Consider the following 17,826-nt stretch of genomic DNA (forward strand, 5'->3'; position numbering starts at 1 on the left):
AGAATTTAGGCAAGATTGGAACAGATCAGCTCTTGGATGTCTAGTCTTCAAAGAAAATCAGATGGAATTGATTGTGTTAATTGTGAACCAGTAGGTGGTGGTCTGTGCCTTGGATGAGAAAGCTGCCATTCTACAGATGAGAAGTTAAATAAGGTCCTAGTGTAACTACATGAGGCCATTAAACACATTTTAAGATCTTCTTCCTTTGTGTCCTAGCTAAATTCCATCTCAAGCTTGCTCAATATAGCCTAACAAAATGTCTCTGTCCCCTTTAACTGCTGAAGTAATTTCTCACTACAGCATTATTTGTCTCACTTGCTGCTATGTAGTTATCTGTGAGTGGCGAATGGCTGACGTGCAGAAGACTGTGGGATGTACTAGTTTAAAAGTTTTTTATTCTTCCGAGCTTCATCATGTTGATAATTATGGCAACTCACAGTTGTGTTTTATGAATGTCCTAGGGTGTCTCTTGATAATAAATCTTTTTACATCTAATACTGTACATCCAGTTTTGTTCATGATACCTCACTATAATTTCAAGTTCAACATTAACTTATAACTCTCATATTTTGAAATAAACTAGAGACAAGGATAAAGATGTTATTTGTGTTTTAAGACTGCTGAATACAAAACTGTGCTGTGGGATGTGTGGGATGCTTAAATGCATATTAAGCATTTAAGAACATAAGAATGGCTACAAATGAAATGAGGTCATCTGGCTATCTAGTCCATTTCTAGCTTGGATCAAGTACAGTAAGTACAGAATATCTTTCTGGAAAGAAGTCAGGGTATAGGCTGCTGTAACAGAGGACAGTAAAGAGAGTATGGATCCTGTGCAGGACTCAGGAGAGAGAGAATTCTAATCCAAATCACAAGGCAAAAACGTATTCCAGGAAACAGGCAAGAAGGTCTAATAATGGTTGAGACATTAGGAGAGCTACAATTGGAATCACAAGACTTAAATTGAAAACGAGGAAGCAGTCAAGAAGGTCTGGTACCAATTAGATAGCAAGAGTAAATAACGTGCACTTGGGAGCTCGAGGAGAACCTGCAATAGTGAGCAGGGAAGTGAGGAAAGAGGGGAACTGAAACAGTGAAGGGGAGTGAACGGGGGTGATAGGTACTGTACATTACTTGCGGCGTGAGCATTTGTTAAACACAGTGCGCGTGAGAATGCGAGAAGGGTCAGAGACACGTGCAGATTGCATAACCCTCCCCCCCTCGGGGGTGACTCCTGACGCCCTACTAGCCAAACTTGGATGGGCGCGAAAAAAGTCTACAGTGAGGTTTCGGTCCAGGATGTCAGCCTCAGAAACCCAGGACTGTTTTTCTAGGCCATAACCCTCCCAGTCTATCAGAAATTGAAGGGAGCCGCCATGCCATCAGGCACCGTGTCTTATGCACCGTATAGGTGGGTGAGCCATCAATGAATTGAGGGGAAGATGGATGTGGTTAATGTCCAGAAAGCAGGTATTTGTGGTCAGGTTTGAGGAGGCACACATGGAAGGTGGGGAGAATCCTGAGGGTGGGAGGGCAAGGCGGTACAAGATGGGTGGGACTCGGGAGAGTCCTTGGAAGGGCCCTACGAAGCAAGGGCCCAATTTACTGGAGGGTTGCCGGAGAGGAATATTTTTGGAAGAAAGCCAGACAAAGTGTCCTTGTCTTAGTCGGGGGAAGGATCGTCGGTGACTATCGGCAGAGATCTTCTGTCTCCGGGATGATCTTTGTAATCCTGTCCTGGCTTTCCTCCATAGTTCCGGGAGGGGGTAAAATATTTCCGTTAGTGTCAGGAATGGTGTCGGGGAAGAGTGAGGGCTGATAGCCGAGTGAGCAAAGAAATGGAGACATATCCGTGGAGGAGGTGTAAAAGGAATTGTGGGCGTATTCGGCCAAGGGAAGAAGGGAGACCCAGTTATCATGGGCAGCAGAGATATATGCCCTGAGGAAGGTTAGGAGGTCCTGGTTTATTCTCTCCACCTGGCCGTTAGCTTCAGGGTGATATCCAGAAGTGAGCGAGGAGGATGCCCCCAAAGTTTTACAGAATGCTTTCCAAACCTTAGATAGGAATTGCGGACCTGAAACGATACCCTTCGGGATGCCATGGAGTCGGAAAAACATGAAAAACAAATAGATCAGCCGTTTCCTGGGCCAATGGGAGGGACGGAAGAGGGAGAAAATGTGCAGATTTAGAAAAACGATCGATAACCACCACTTCCCACGTGCTTCCTCCAGTTTATGTTTCACTGTTTATTTTGAAGACTTTCATTGGGTTCACTTTGTTGGGGGTCTTTGAGGACATTTGACTTTTGAATATGTTTATCAAGTCCCTCGCAATTATCATGGTTCAAGGCTAGCAAGGTTCAATTCCTTCAGCCTTATCATTCCATTAAGGCCTGAAATGTATGGGGTTGCACTACTCTTTACGGATTCCCCGGCAGCAATATCTTTTGTATAACAAGGTGACCAAGATTGTATACAACATTCTAAAAGACGCCATAGTTAGGCCATACATAGATAAATCAAATTTATTCCCAAATAACTTACAATGATAATGGAAATTTGTATGACAGCCTTCCTTTTCTTTATTTCTCCTTAGAATATACTGTATTGTCTGAGTGAAGACTGCTGCACTGATGCTATAATAACCTATCCAAGTGGAGGGTCATCAATACCCATCTCATGCTTCTCCTACTCTTAGTCATGTGTGCACTGACTCAATAGAATCCTATAAATATTTTTCATTTCTTTCATACACTAATCTTTGTTTCCCATATAAGATCAGTATTTTCAAAACCATTATTTGTGTGCATTTTACCTTTTGCCAACATTTTTGCAATGCAAGCATTTTGGTTAATTCCCATCTCATTTTGTTATTTTGGAATGGTGCAGGTCTTGCAAGAGGGAGCTCACATAGCCTGAATCTGACAGTACAGGTAGCAGCTGGGTCACTGAACAGAATTTAAGGGCTCAAATGTCCCTATTTTATCCACTGATGTTTTTCAAGCACAGCTCTTTGATTCTCTTTTATCTTTCTATATTCATTATGGAGTAGCCAAGTGGGTCTTATTTTAAATACCTGGGGCTTCCAATAAAGACCCCCCCTAATGCTGTAGCTGTGTTCCAATTAAACATTTCTGGATTTTAATTAAAAGAGGATAAAAGGCATGTTCTCTCAAAATTTGTGTTTTGATAAGCCAGTCATTCATATGTGTAACACAAGTGTTGTTGTGGAGAAAAGCCAGACATCTGTGCTTTGAAAAGACTGGAAGAAAAGGAAATCAGGGGTAAAACGATTTATGAAATTTACTTCAGATGAAAGAGTCCTGATTCAATTAAGAACACAATTAAACATATCATTATCAGCAAGGAGGCAACAATGAGTAAAGAGTGTTAGTATATCATCATTGGAAAATACTATAGTGTATTACTTACACATTTTATATACTTCTGGGAAGCCTTATTTCCTTCAACTGAGCTCAGTTAAACAGCATTGATGAATACTAAAAGGCTTGCAATTCAACTGCAGCATTATGCATTTTCAATGTGATGAGCATCTTTTATAATCAGATTTTTCATTGAAAGGTTTACTGAAATTAATTGAATTTAGTAGTCCCTAATTTTTTCAGGTACAAAAAAACTGTCCTTTTTCAGGAAACAAATAGCAATGTGTACAATGTTTGGCCACAAGATAGCAAAAAACTTTCTGTCCTGGAAAAAGTCCAGAGAAGAGTACACTAGATACATTTCTGGGCTAACAGGTATGGCCTATGTTAACAGGATAAATACAGTAATTGAACCCCTTTTGTCTTGCTAAGAGAAGATTATATGTTATATATTGTCATTTTTAATAAAAGAGTTTTCATGTCATCTAAAACTACAGGCACCATTCCAGTAACACAAAAACATATTGACCAATTTTGTTAAGGTATAAACCATTAGAACCTTAGGTATAAACAATTAGAACTTTTTCATTAAAATCTTTTTAATGGATGCAATGTTGGTTACCAAGATAGAAATAAAATATTGCTGCCGGGGAATTCATCCAGAGAAAAGCAACCAGATATTTTAAATGAGGCGTTACTGGGGTATTATACAACTTTAACAGAACATTCTTTGATTTAAACTTAAAACGTATTATGATATTTAAGTATTTTTAATTGCTTCCCCAAAGTGTCTAGAAGTATGTTTCTCGAAAAGAGTAGGGGTGTAACCCCGGCGTCCTGGCCAAATTTCCCATTGGCCCTTATCAATCATGGCCTCCTAATAATCCCCATCTGTGAACTGGCTTCATTTCTCTGCTCTCCTCCCCACTGATAGCTGATGTGCGGTGAGCGTTCTGGCACACTATAGCTGCCGTCGCATCATCCAGGTGGGCCTGCACACTGTTGGTGGTGGAGGGGAGTCCCCATTACCTGTAAAGCGCTTTGAGTGGAAAAAAGTGTCCAGAAAAGCGCTATATAAGTGTAAGCAATTATTATTATAATAATTATTATTAAGTAGGTGTCTGATATACTGTATGAACATAAACACTTCAGTCTATGTACCCTCTTCGATCTCACCATTTCCCATTTTGGATTTAGACTTCATAATATGTTTTAATACCTGCATGCAACACACTGCACTTGTGCAGTAAACTGTAATTAAACAACACCTTCTTTGTTTTCCTGCTCAGTCTTGAATTTAATCTGTCTGTTACACCCAGGCTAGGAGCAGCTTGCGTCCTGGTGTTGCTCCTAGCAACCTGAGCATTCGCATGTGGTCTCAGCCCTCAATCCAATCCCAAGCAAACACATTCGGAAAGACATTTCTACCACCAGTAATTTATCAGTCAGGTGCATCCCAATCATCTAAGTGAGCACAATTTTTAAGGATAACTCTCTGTCTGTTCAGTGCTCTGCATTGATTTAAACTCTCCCTTATTCTATTCAGTATGAAGCTCTCCTTTCCTCTTCCACAGCCACCAAGGGCAATGAAAAGGTGAGGAAGCTTCTTCGTTTTCCAAGTCTTTTTCCAGGTCGGCTTTTCTTCTCCTCTACATCAGCTGTCGTCTTCACATTAACTACTGTCTTCTCTCACTGTAGTTCAGCCCGACGGGCTTTCACACAGGGAGCTGAACTTATCGGGCAGCTCCATTATTATAGCAGGTGGCCCTCACTCCTCCGAATTCTTTCGCTTGGGGCTCGGCTTGCCGTTCCTCACGGCCCCTGTACACCTTGCACATCTTGATGAATTTCATTTGCTGCATGGTGGAATAGTGGTTAGCAGCAGTTCCGGACCTGGGGTGCTCTCAACATGGAGTTTGCATGTTGTCCCCATATATTTGATGGGGTTTCCTGCAGGTGCTCCAGTTTCCTCCCTTGGTCCAAATATATAATGGAAAGTTAATTGGCTTCTGGAAAATTGGCCTTGTTGTGAGTGTTTGTTAGTGTCTGTGTGTGCCATGTGATGGACTGGCCACCTGACCAGGGTATATACTACCTGGTGCCCGTTGCTTGCTGGGACATACTCCAGTTCCCCTGCAACACTGTGTTGGATAAAGCAGATAGAAACTGAATGGATTCTCTGCTCCCTGTAGTGTTTGAAATCTCCTAATTTGGTATAATATGTAATTTTTTCTAATGTACTAACAATACCAGATTCTGGACTATAAATTAAGAAGAATGGTGGTCCTAATACAGATCCCTGGTGTAGTCTACTAATTACATCACCCCAATTTGACTTTTTAATCTGTATATTTATTATAGACTAGTTCTCAACCGAAACACTCAATGTTTCCTGAATGCCTTTTCTACTGTGAGAAACTATATTAAAAGCCTTTTGAAAATCTAAATATACTGTACCATATCGTACTGTATGTTCTGTGTTTATTCACTATTGTTGCTGTTTGTTGAAAAACTTCTAACCAGCTGTAAGGCAAAACCTAACTTTTCTAAATCCAAAATTCCCTGTGATAGAAAAGCTCTACAAGATTATATACTTTGTGGTGTTTCTCCTTCACAGAGACCTGAATGTCAATCAGGATAGTGCCCATTCCATCCAGAATCTGAACCTACAACCCTTAGGCTGAAAGTCCTGAGTCTTAACCACTATGTTATGTTGCTACCCTGTTGGTACCTTGGTGACCCAAAGAACTGTACTGCAGGGAATGCCATCCTTCAAATAAAGCACTAAACCAAAGTCCTGACATTTTGGTCAATAAAGATCCCGTGGCACTTTTCAAAAGAGTAGGGAATACTACAATATCCTGGCTCAATTCCATTCTTAGGTGTGCACAATCTCCCATGCAAAAGTACCCCATTGGTGAAGTGCACTAGTGCACTGCAATGGTGAATGATCTGGCTCCCATCCTGGAAAAGCACTTTGAGATCCTTAAGGCTGACAAGTTCTCTACTGTATAAATTTAGTGAAGTAGAGTATTATTATGGTTAGAGTCTAGATGTCACAGGTTTAAGTCTGACCTGTATCATTAGCTGCTTGAGGACAGAATGTGCTCAATAGGATAGGTAATGCTGATGCTGGATGGGCTAGAGCTGCCAAAAGTTTCCTTTGCGTGTCACACAACAGTGACTCTTGGTACCTGCTAGGTGTCTGTTCCTCTCTTTCTCTGCAGTCTATACCCAAGGGCAATGACTACTCTTGTAATTATAATTTTCAGTGGTGTTGGTTATGTTAAGTATGGTTACAGTACATATGGTATGCTGACGACTGTATGATTTCTGAGAGGCAAACCCTTCTGCAAAGGTCAAGGAGAGCTATGGTCCCTGCTGGAAATCAGCTTGACCGGATCATAATGAACACAGCAGCCAGTCCTGTTGTAGCCAGTATTTCAGGTTTCTCAGATTGAAGTTATTGAACTGGTATAATTACTGAATAGAAGGTTAACGATTCAGGTTTAATAACCATAAACAAGAGCAATGAGAGTCTTGTTTTTAAGGCAGATTAGGACAGGCAATCCTGGTCCTGGAGGGCCAGTGTATCTGGAGGTATTCATTCCAACTAAGCAATTAATGACCTCATTAGTCAGTTCATTACTGTCTCACTGGGACTAATTCCGCAATTCAGGTGCTGGTGCATCAAATAGACCTAAAAAACAAGACGTACTGACCCTGCAGGACCAGGATTGCTCATTCTCAACTTATGATAATGCCTGATTTTGACATATTGCCACTCCCACAGGTGACTGAAAGCTGATGAAGTCATGCTTATTTAATTGTTGATCTCTTACTTACCAGACTAGTAAAGTTTGTCACATTGTTTGCTAGAAGAGTAAAGTGAATTGATTGAGAGAGCTAAGCTGATGTTGATCAATGCTGATCTTTGCTTCATTATCAGCACTTTTTGGGCCAAATTACTTATATTCAGTCTGAAATCCCTAAATGAATTAACAACAGAGGAGATCAGCAGCTGAGGGCCCTCTTCAGTTTGATCATCCAATCCACAGTCATCTACATCCTGTATATCACATACATGCAAGCCTGTTTACACACACAAAGACCTAGGAAATGAACTGAATAGTTAAATCAGTGATTTTCTGTGGAAACCTGCCTGCACCAGGCCAAGGTGAGTAACCCCACATGTTAATCCTTCAACACAGCACAGGGATGAGAACATGGAGTTCTCTACCTCTGGAAAACCTCTATAGCAAAGGATAATCTTACAGATGTGATGGATTACATTTTAATGAGTTGGGAATGAGTCAGACCGGGGTAAGGATCGACAGTGAAATTCAGTAACATTTAAAACAGAACGGAATCCAAACAAGATCTGCAAGGGAGATACGTGTGGAGTGGAGACAGGACTGAAGGGAAAAACAAAACAGCAAGAGCTACAGTAAAAGTAAGGAATAACAGGAACAAAGCACAAGAAATCTAAACTACTATGTTAGTAATTGTGAGCCGTAATCATTGAAGCTTTGCAATGTGGCAGTGATGGTGACAGATTATGTACAGTACAACTATACTACCTCAACAGGTAATGTAGTTCCAGTAGGTGGCTGTGTCAGCATGCGTAGACTACAAAGGATCAAGTAAAGGTTTATCCCATGCTGAAGATACCTGAAGAAGGCCCCACCGCTGGAATGTTGTGTTTCTTTCCTTCTCTTTTCAGCATTTACTTGTACCTTTGTAGGTAATATATACTTTATTAAATATATAGAATTTAAAAGACGCAGAGTGGGACAAAAGATAGTGTACTTCATGTACTTAAAGCACAGAATGCATCTTAACTATCAGCACTTAAGAAATGAAACCGAGCTAGATATTTAATGTTTTCATGTGTTTTTTTATGTAAATATCCATAGAGGACTTTAACATGCTTCAACATGGTGTGACTTCGGAACTGATTATGAGTAGAAATGGAAAAACCTTGAGTGTTAATAAACAAACCAATTCCCCAAAAGTCCCAAAACTGAGATGTGAGAAGTGTCACCTTTGGAAACCTTCGCCAACAAGGGACCAATTTAAATATTTAGAAGCCTTGTAATAGACTTAATTGCTTTATTTCCCTGTGGTTGAGTGGAGCTTCTAAAATATTTATGAACAATTAGCCCTTAATTAAACCTTTTGTGCATTAGAACAATTAGGGCTGCCTTTTAAAACCTCATTAGTGGTTCTGTAAGCAGTTTTTTCTTGCAGTACTTTCCCATTTTAATATTATAATGTGGAAAAATATTATTGTTTAAGCTTCAAGCCATTTTTGTCATAATTCCCAAACGGCACATTGTTTAAACCAACAACACTGGTTGACCCGTATGTCTGTTATTGCAATAACATTTTATTTTGAAATTTTATGTTGAATGTTTGCTACAAATACTGTAACATTTGTTAAAGTTTTGGAAATGACCTTTATTTTAATTCTAAAATTGACTGTTTGTTTTGTGTTTATTTTCATCCCACGTGGAGTTCACTATTTGTGGAGTTTGGAACAGTAAATAAAAACAGAATGAGAGTCAATGGGAAGTCAGAATATGAGATTATCAGGAGAAATTCAGACTTTCTAAAAGAAAGACTTACTGTAATTATTTTATTTTGCTTTTTAGCGTGCGGTTGATGTCATTCCAATGTCTTTTTATTTAAAAAAAGATTGTTAACAAGAAAGTTATAGTTAGCTTTGATAAATATATTTTTTTTCCTGAATAATTTTGTTTAGATAATATTTAGCAAATAAATGTCATGCAGTCTATCAGCATAGCAGAATCACAATCAGCATCAAACACCCTTATCCTGTCATTTCAAGAACTTTCATTCTGATTAATATTAAAGCCAGATTCAATTACGTAGCAGTACCATATTGAAAAGTTAAGAAAAAGCTCCATAGTCCCTTACACAAGTAACTTGTTATTGTGCAAGATACCATATCAAAAGTAAGTTTTAACAGACTATAAAGCATTTTTGTGCTGACTCCCTAATCCAAGACCAGTTCCTTTGCATAGAGTAAATTGCCTTCTAAAACATAATAAGAATTATAACTGCCCAGTACAAAAAACAGAAACTGTTCTTAAGTTTCTTCTCCCAAAAGCCAGAATGTTCGAACCAAGCCCTTTCCCTGTGAAATAATACACAAACAAAACTGTTAAAAAAGATACTATCAGCACATTCCATAAAGTCCTTTACCAAATGTTTGGATGCTAAATTCAGTTCATTGCTTCAGTTGAGAACTTCCTTGTACTCACAGCAAACATTTAACCACAATTTCATATTTTTGCATGCAGACCTTGGCTTTCAAATCATATTATTTTCAGGACATTCTGTACTTTACATCATGACACCAAAGAAAAGCAATGTTAAGACTCACAATACTCAATATCTATTTAGATTAAAAGATGTGGAGTAACATAAAAAATTAAAAGTTTGAAAAAAAACACACAAAATGACCTTTTTAATTATTGAAATATGTTAACAATGTTAAGAACACAGAGCACAGTAACATATGTTACCAGAACACAGTCTTATATGCATTATATTAACTTGACTACTTTTAAATTTTGCCATGGGAGATGCCCTATTGTCTAATCTCTTAGTGATTGACCTCTGCATTAAACCTCACAAAGTTCCCACTCTGTCAAACTAGTTTGAAATTACTGATACTGATGCCTCCTCCTTGGGTGAATAAAAGGATACAAAACAAAGCTTACCTTCATATGGATATCCCCTCGAAGCTCAAACCGAAATGTTCTAAATTTATCTAGCAGATCTTTCGCTGAGCTGCTGACGTGAACTTTCAAGGCTAGGCAGTAAAAATAATCAAATATCAAAAGTGAGATTTGTTATGTGACAAAAACATAAAATTCCCTAGACATTAGATGACAATATCTGGCCAGAATAAACTAGCAGAGGCCTGAGTCCCAGCCAGTAGTTTTCAAAACAAAGTGGATTATGTATGCTATTGTGGGCTTGTCCAAAATCAAAAACTACTTTTATCTCCAGTATAAAAAATACCACATACAGTATATCTAAAAAACTACCTTCAAATGACACATATGTTCTTCCTAAATGTTATTATATAAGCCCAATTGTTTAGAACAGTGAAATTGTCTGTTCAGGACTGAATCTTCAGTTGTATAGATTATGAAGATAATTCCATTTTGAAACTGACAGCACTTTTAAGACTCCATGAAATATGTTAAAATACTACACATTAAGTTCCCACAAGGAGCCAACAACCTGAGAGCATATAAAATCACTGTAAATCATAGGCAAGGGTAAATGTTTTAAAATATGATAAATGATAAGCAGAGGCTTACGTAAACCATAGGACTCCATACGAGAGGCAGTGTTGACGGTGTCCCCAAAAAGACAATAACGAGGCATTTTTAATCCCACTACTCCAGCTACACAGTGGCCTGACAGAGAGATGATGCTGTATTTATTAAATATTTCACATGAGTCATTGAACTAAATACAGCTCATTAAAGATTCTCACAGAACACAGAATCACAAAGAGATAGACAAGATTGACAAGGATGCATAGACAAGCTTAATACTCTACATGCTTGATCTTACTGGTCCTTTCCCTGTACTCGGACTTTGTACTGTACGGTATATAACTGCACTCTCATGTTCTGTTCTTTTGATTTTAGGTGTTGTACTTCCCAATTACTCCATCCCAAAACAGGCACAACTGGCAAAATATAAAGTCGAGTGAACCTTAGGATCACGTTTTTTTTGTTTTTGGAGCAAAAGCTATTTGCTGCATTATACAGTAATTAAAATATTTACAGTATGAAGAAAGTGGAAGGCAGCAGCCATATCACCCTGCAACTCACAACTGGCAACCCACTGAAGCTAAGCAGGTGTGAGCCTGGTCAGTACCTGGATGGGAGACCTCCTGGGAAAAACTAAGGTTGCTGCTGGAAGAGGTGTTAGTGGGGCCAGCAGGGGGCGCTCACCCTGTTGTCCACGTGGGTCCTAATGCCCCAGTATAGTGATGGGGACACTATACTGTAAACAGGTGCCGTCCTTCGGATGAGACGTAAAACCGAGGTCCTGACTCTCTGTGGTCATTAAAAATCCCAGGGCGTTTCTCGAAAAGAGTAGGGGTGTAACCCCGGCGTCCTGGCCAAATTTCCCATTGGCCTTAACCAATCATGGCCTCCTAATAATCCCCATCTATGAATTGGCTTCATTACTCTCTGCTCTCCTCCCCACTAATAGCTGATGTGTGGTGAGCGTTCTGGCGCACTATGGCTGCCGTCGCATCATCCAGGTGGATGCTGCACATTGGTGGTGGTGGAGGGGAGACCCCATTACCTGTAAAGCGCTTTGAGTGGAGTGTCCAGAAAAGCGCTATATAAGTGTAAGCAATTATTATTATTATTATTGTGTACTTTTGTCAACTAAGCAATCTTGCTTTTATAAAATATACCTACTTTTTAATCAGTTTAATGTTTAACATGCTGTAATACACAGTTTAAAATTATTAAAAGTCTAAACGGTATACAATTTAAATTCTGTAATTGGTAAAAGATTGTCCCTCAGCATTGATCGGGATTCAAAACCGGGCGTTTTCTGCCAACAGCCCAAATGCTGCTCATGAAACGTTAAGATGAACTCAGCTAAGCCCAGCTCCACCTGGTGGTATTACAAGGTATTTCACACTATTTTTAAAAAACTTGCGGTACTTTGCAGTTTGTTGCGGAACGTCCACTGCGTTGTAGCGCAGCATACCTTGCACATTTGAATGGCTGGATCTGTACATTTCAGAATTCTCTCTTTAAATGACAGTAGAGAACTGACATACTATAGCACAGAAAAACTCAGGGATGATTTTCCCAAGACGTTCTGTACTTGTATACAATAATACAGTACCTCTTCTTTCATCCTGGTTCTTACCTGAATGCAGTCCTATTCGAACCTTTAGCTGCTGGCCTGGCACATGTCTGTTTTCAAATTTTTTCATCGCGTCCACTATTGATAAGGACATCCTTGCAATTTCTTTGGCATGCTCATCCCCGTTTCTTATGGGGAGCCCAGAAACAACCATATAGGCATCACCTATGGTTTCCACCTTCAGAGAATAAGACCAAAACAAGGAACAAATAAACAAACACTGGCTGAACTTATGAAAATCAGTTCAACTACCAGAAACATCTTTGCATTTTACTTAGAGTACTAAGCAATGAACTATAGTGATAGTGTTTATATCTAAATTAACTGTATTCTGTATTAATTCAAAAGGGGAAATGTTAGATGATTTAGACCACGATGTGTATGCTGACAAATAAAAAAAACACAACAGCGAGATACTGTAGATAAGCCATGGGAGGCGTTGATGATAAAGGGTTTTTTGGGAACGTTGAACCCCATTTAAAATCTGACAAAACAAAAGAAGATGCATGTGGGGAGAAAGCTTACCCCAAATTTGAGAAAATGTCACTCTTACCTTGTAAACATCATGATTGTCAATGATATTGTCAAAGTATGTATACAAGTCATTCAGCAAATCAACAACCTAGAACAAAACATTCAATAATCAACACCATGCTTTTTTGCCTTTGCAACTGGAGACTCCAAAACCCATAAATTTGGCAAGATCATTTTTATTTAATTTAGCAAGGTCTTAGCACCAGCTGGCCAATACTGAAGGAATAAAGACAACATTTGGCCTGACAGTGTGTGGAAGATGAAAGGTTACTATGATGTCATACCCTAAAACTCCCAATACTATTGAAGCCACCTGCAATCCAAGGATTCGGCACAACAGATTTCACCATTGTTGGCTGGTGAGTGAGGGTCTGTGTGTCAGCATGGAGAAATGTCTCGATTGAATCCCATTTGTGATTATTCTGCAGATGTCACAACTCAGAAATCATCAATTGGTCTCGTATGTGAAAGGAGAACTGATGCAGTCCTCTAAAACTGCATCACACACTCGGAAGAACCTGACTATAGGTATTTTAATGAGTCTGGTGGCCCATATTCACATTTCCGTTGTCTCTGTGGAGCTCTGACCATATGATCTTTGAGGCTGCTTTCTTCAAGGTCTTCTACAGGTTCCCTAAGACCACCAGCAGCTTTTGAATTGAGAGTAAGGTTCAACTGGTTCAATTAAGAACACAGGGCTTTTAATTAGGCTGTTTAGAGGTGAGTGACAGAAAAAGTAGAAGGCAAAGTTATCAACCAGCCTGAGAGCTTTGAATTCTAAATAGAGGAGATTTTAAAGGAGACTTTTACAGCTGCACAAAATATATCCATGCACACATGCTACATCATTAAAAACTTAATTATAATGATTAGAAAGTCTTAGAATAGGTTCTTACCTGCATTGGGGTAATGCCTGCAGACATGGCAGTAAATCCTACAATGTCACTAAAATATATAGTGACACAGTCATAAGTTTCAGCTTGCACTGTCTTCCCAGAAATGAGCTGGATGGCTACAGATCTAGAAATAAACAAGGCAACCGATACTGTAGTATAAATGCTCAAAACTTAGACAGTCAAATGTTCAAACCAAAATTGTCCAAAATATTATGTTCCCAAATGGCAATAACCTGATTGACCAATTATTTACATTCAATGGAGCTCTGTTGAATCAGGGAGCGGATCTAATGGTGATAAATGACCCAATGTTAGGTTTCAATGCAAAAAAAGTGTTGCTCAACATCATTCAATCTTATCAATACAGATTTTGCCTTCATTCACTTTTGAATATCAATTAAGCTGAACAACGCATGTACACTGCTGTGTAAAAAGCTTTACTGTAGAAGTTACAGTGTATGGTAGCATATGCTCAAACCAGAAACTATTGGGCACTAAGAATTTGGGCTTGGGGAAAGTATTATTTGTAATCCTTACAAGATGGGACACAGGTGGGCTTCTTTAAAGAAATAAAGGCACTGTCTCTAGTAGCAGCAGTTTGGCAACGCATCCCACCAGAAGGCACCACTCATGCTAACTTGTGCTCCACCTCCAGGAAGGTCTATAAATAGAAGACTTTGCAAAAAATGAGTCTTGACAGCATGCTCTGTTACATTGCACAGTGATAGGTTTTCTGTTTCAGTTCAACATGAGAGGCTAGCATTTTTTTTGTACTTTTAACTTCTTGAAAAGCTCCCTTAAACAAAAGTTTATCTTGATCGTTGTTGAAAAAAACCAACTGAAACAAATGGTTTTGCCACAATTTGTATTAGGATCAACAATTTACTCAATGTCCACTGCTGTTTTAACTATTATAATGCACATTGACTGTTAATAGTACAGTTTAGTAAGCCATCACATTTACGGTCCATCCACTGTCAGAAAGCCAGTTATTCCTGGTAGGGGTCACGGTAACCCAAAATCTATCCTGGAAGTAGGGCTCAAGTTGGTTACACCTTACAAGCTGAATCTAATTGTTCCATTGTATGGTGTTTCTAAACATCAAAAAGGTGTTCCTCCATTCACATTCTAATACTATAAGACTACTTTGTGTTCCCCAAAATACAGATCTGTAAGGCCTGTTAGTTTAAAGTACAATGGCTGATATTTCTCCAGAAGGTCATGAGCAGGCTGTGTTCCTGCAAATAAAGCCAGAAAACTAACGAGTTAAGAGAACAATACAAAATGGCTTAGACCTTTCAGCAGCGGTCTATGTTTATAAAGGCTTTGTATTGCAACTTTATCTAATGTTCCCTCTGGATAAAGTACTGTAGAATAATGATTCCTTCTGGTACGTTCTGTGCTTCACCTGACCTCATTGTCCTAGCTGAAACCCACTGTGTGATTATGTATTGTTCAAACTAGTGCTTCAGTCAATAATTTAATTATGAGCAATCTTATTTGCAATAAAAAAATCACTCTCACCTTGGCAAACAGGGTCTCATTGAATTACTATAGAATAATAGTAGACCTAGAATAATAGACAGACCACAGACCTGTTGTGCCCACTAGCTATCTGGTGTTGCTGGAATTTGATTTTTTATCTTAGATCCCTGGAACCTTTTCCCCATTGTGGACATCTATACCAGGCACCTTTATTTTATTTATACCCTTGGACATATTAGTGCTGCTTTTTCTCAACTGCTTTTAACCAAACACTGTGTATCACTGATAGTATTGGTAAATATTTAGCCAGCTATATACAGTAGTTGTATGCAATCAGCTTCTTTAATATACTATGTAATATACATGGAATGGTAATATCCCATGATACTTTTCAAAGTGTAGTGGTATGAAACATGGTGTCCAGATGAAATTCCACTTTTGTCTTCCTAATATTCCTCCTTAAGAAATTGACTTAGCAGTTTCTAAACTGTTCTGCTGTATAGTGGGACTGCGAGTGGAGACTGCCAGGTGTCACCCAGGTGGGTGTTGGGAAAGTTCTTTGGGATCCTTTGGAATGTAAAGCATCATGTGCTGTAAGGAATTAGTAGTAGGGCACACATTATTAATAATAATAATAAACTTTATTTTATATAGCTCCTTTAAATGTGGCTTCTCAAATCACTTTATATCGCGCTTTTAATTATATCGACCAATTAATTGTAAATGGCTTGGTGTCTGGTGTCTGTACACTGCCATAAAGCTACAATTTTTCCTGCAAAATAGATATCTCTTGGAAAAGCTCTTCAGTTAAAACAAAATGGTTAAAAGATCACTACTAAATCACCCACAGAATTGTGTTTCTGCAATAAGAAAGGAACATATTGAATTAAAAGATAGACGTTTTAATAGATGTTTAGCATAAAATATTTAAAAAGTATTACCTTGGCAACATCTGTGTTAAAAGGCTTTCTGCTTTCTTTTTCTCTTCCAGAAGTTGGGCAGTGCGCTCGTTCACAATGTCCTCAAGGTTGCTGGCGTACTGCTCCATACGAGACAACAGGTTGTCAAGAATGTTGTCACTCCCTCTGTCAAGATGAAAAAATATTTCAGTAAGAAATAAATGGTTCTTACAAGACACAGTCTGGTGGAATTCTGCATAACAGCAGTTGTTTTTGCAGTTTTAAAATAGCCATATCTGGATGCTATGAAGTAATGAACCTGAAAGAAAATAGAACACTGTGTAACAAATATGTTAATCCCCCTCATTAAAACCTGCAAAAATAAAGCCAAATACTTCAGGATTTAATGCCAAGAGGCAGCAGAAATTGTTATCTGGCCACATACAGTAGATATGAAGTGCTATTAAATGAAGGAAGGGAGGTGGAGATTCATTGATACAACATGCTGTAGTTTTTTGGTTTGGTTTCAACTACTGTACATCTTCAATTGAAAACTCAAGTCATTAACCCCAAAGCAGGTGTTAATAGTACTGCACAGTACAATGAGGCAGGAATTCAATGACCTACAACTGCTGTATTTTATGACTGTGTAGTTGTGACAAGGGTCGGGTAAAAGAAAATTAAAACCAACAAGCTGCTTGTCGGAGGTCTCTATTTCTTGAGGTCTGTACTTACACGTAAGGGCTTAGCTTCTTAACAGTTGCTTTCAATGAAGTAAAGTCGGGTCTCTCGGAGGGCCTCTCCCTCCAGCAACTCTTCATCAGCATCGCCAGAGGCCCGGGACACTCAGTTGTGTCGGTATAAGGTCTGAAGCTATTGCTTCCTCCCTCTTTTACCTTCTCTATAATCTCTGCAACATACAGTATTCACACTACTGAACGCAAGTGAAACCTTTAGGCAGTAACCATTTAACATTCATTTTATGCAATACATTAAATACCGTGTATCTCTGGGCACTTATACAGTATATTATATCCATTACTTGCACGGCATAGATTCTTATGCATTCATTGAATTTAGTTATTATCAGGAGATCACATACTGGTATTACAGTATATGTCATTTAAAAAACTCTTATGAAATCTGGAGGAAACTAGGAAACAATATACTGTACTTTTCACAGGACGTGCTCCTGTTGTTCTGTTTCATTAATGGTATTGTTGCATTAATATTTCAATGTTTTTAAATACATACAGTATTACTTCAAGAGAACAGAGCAAAGTCTGCATTACCACTGTCTTTTATAATTACATTTCTGGGTGACATTACTGTAATTATTCACATAGCCTGACACATTTTGAGGTTTCTTTCCCATGTATATCATTATTATATATAATATAATAAGTAAAAATAATGTGGCAGGAACAAATTATCATGCTTGTGACAGGATGTAAGCTCATGGGGACATGAACAGGATGCAGCTAGTGACAATGGCTGCTGGTTGACATCCAAACTGGTGCTCCCTTTGTGAAGGTGTGTAAGGTAATCTGGGAAAGGGCCATGTAAGATGAACTACTGCAGCTGAAGACTGGAGCCGCTGGAAGAGACAGCAGAGTGGGGAAAGAAAAAGAGAGCGGAGAAATGAGCTCAAAGTCATAGCCCCTGCAATGAGCTGCCAAAGGACTG

The 17,826-nt window shown here is 38.8% G+C and overlaps 1 protein-coding gene across 1 annotated transcript in view; it reads right to left on the minus strand.

The window, feature by feature from the left end:
• Nucleotides 1-8,752: 8,752 nt before the first annotated feature.
• Nucleotides 8,753-17,826, minus strand: part of LOC148678730 (atrial natriuretic peptide receptor 1) — a 33,968-nt gene continuing 24,894 nt past the window's right edge. Inside the window, exons 20-27 of the mRNA XM_088637666.1 lie at nt 16,876-17,050; nt 16,183-16,326; nt 13,757-13,880; nt 12,880-12,948; nt 12,330-12,504; nt 10,742-10,840; nt 10,133-10,224; nt 8,753-9,543 (exon numbers count right to left, since the gene is read on the minus strand). Of these exons, the coding sequence (XP_088493792.1) occupies nt 9,496-9,543; nt 10,133-10,224; nt 10,742-10,840; nt 12,330-12,504; nt 12,880-12,948; nt 13,757-13,880; nt 16,183-16,326; nt 16,876-17,050 (926 nt within the window). The 3' untranslated portion in view covers nt 8,753-9,495. The remainder of the gene's footprint in view (nt 9,544-10,132; nt 10,225-10,741; nt 10,841-12,329; nt 12,505-12,879; nt 12,949-13,756; nt 13,881-16,182; nt 16,327-16,875; nt 17,051-17,826) is intronic.

Source organism: Lepisosteus platostomus, chromosome 1 (genome assembly GCF_059453375.1).
Source record: "Lepisosteus platostomus isolate fLepPlt1 chromosome 1, fLepPlt1.hap1, whole genome shotgun sequence".
Lineage (NCBI taxonomy): Eukaryota > Metazoa > Chordata > Actinopteri > Semionotiformes > Lepisosteidae > Lepisosteus > Lepisosteus platostomus.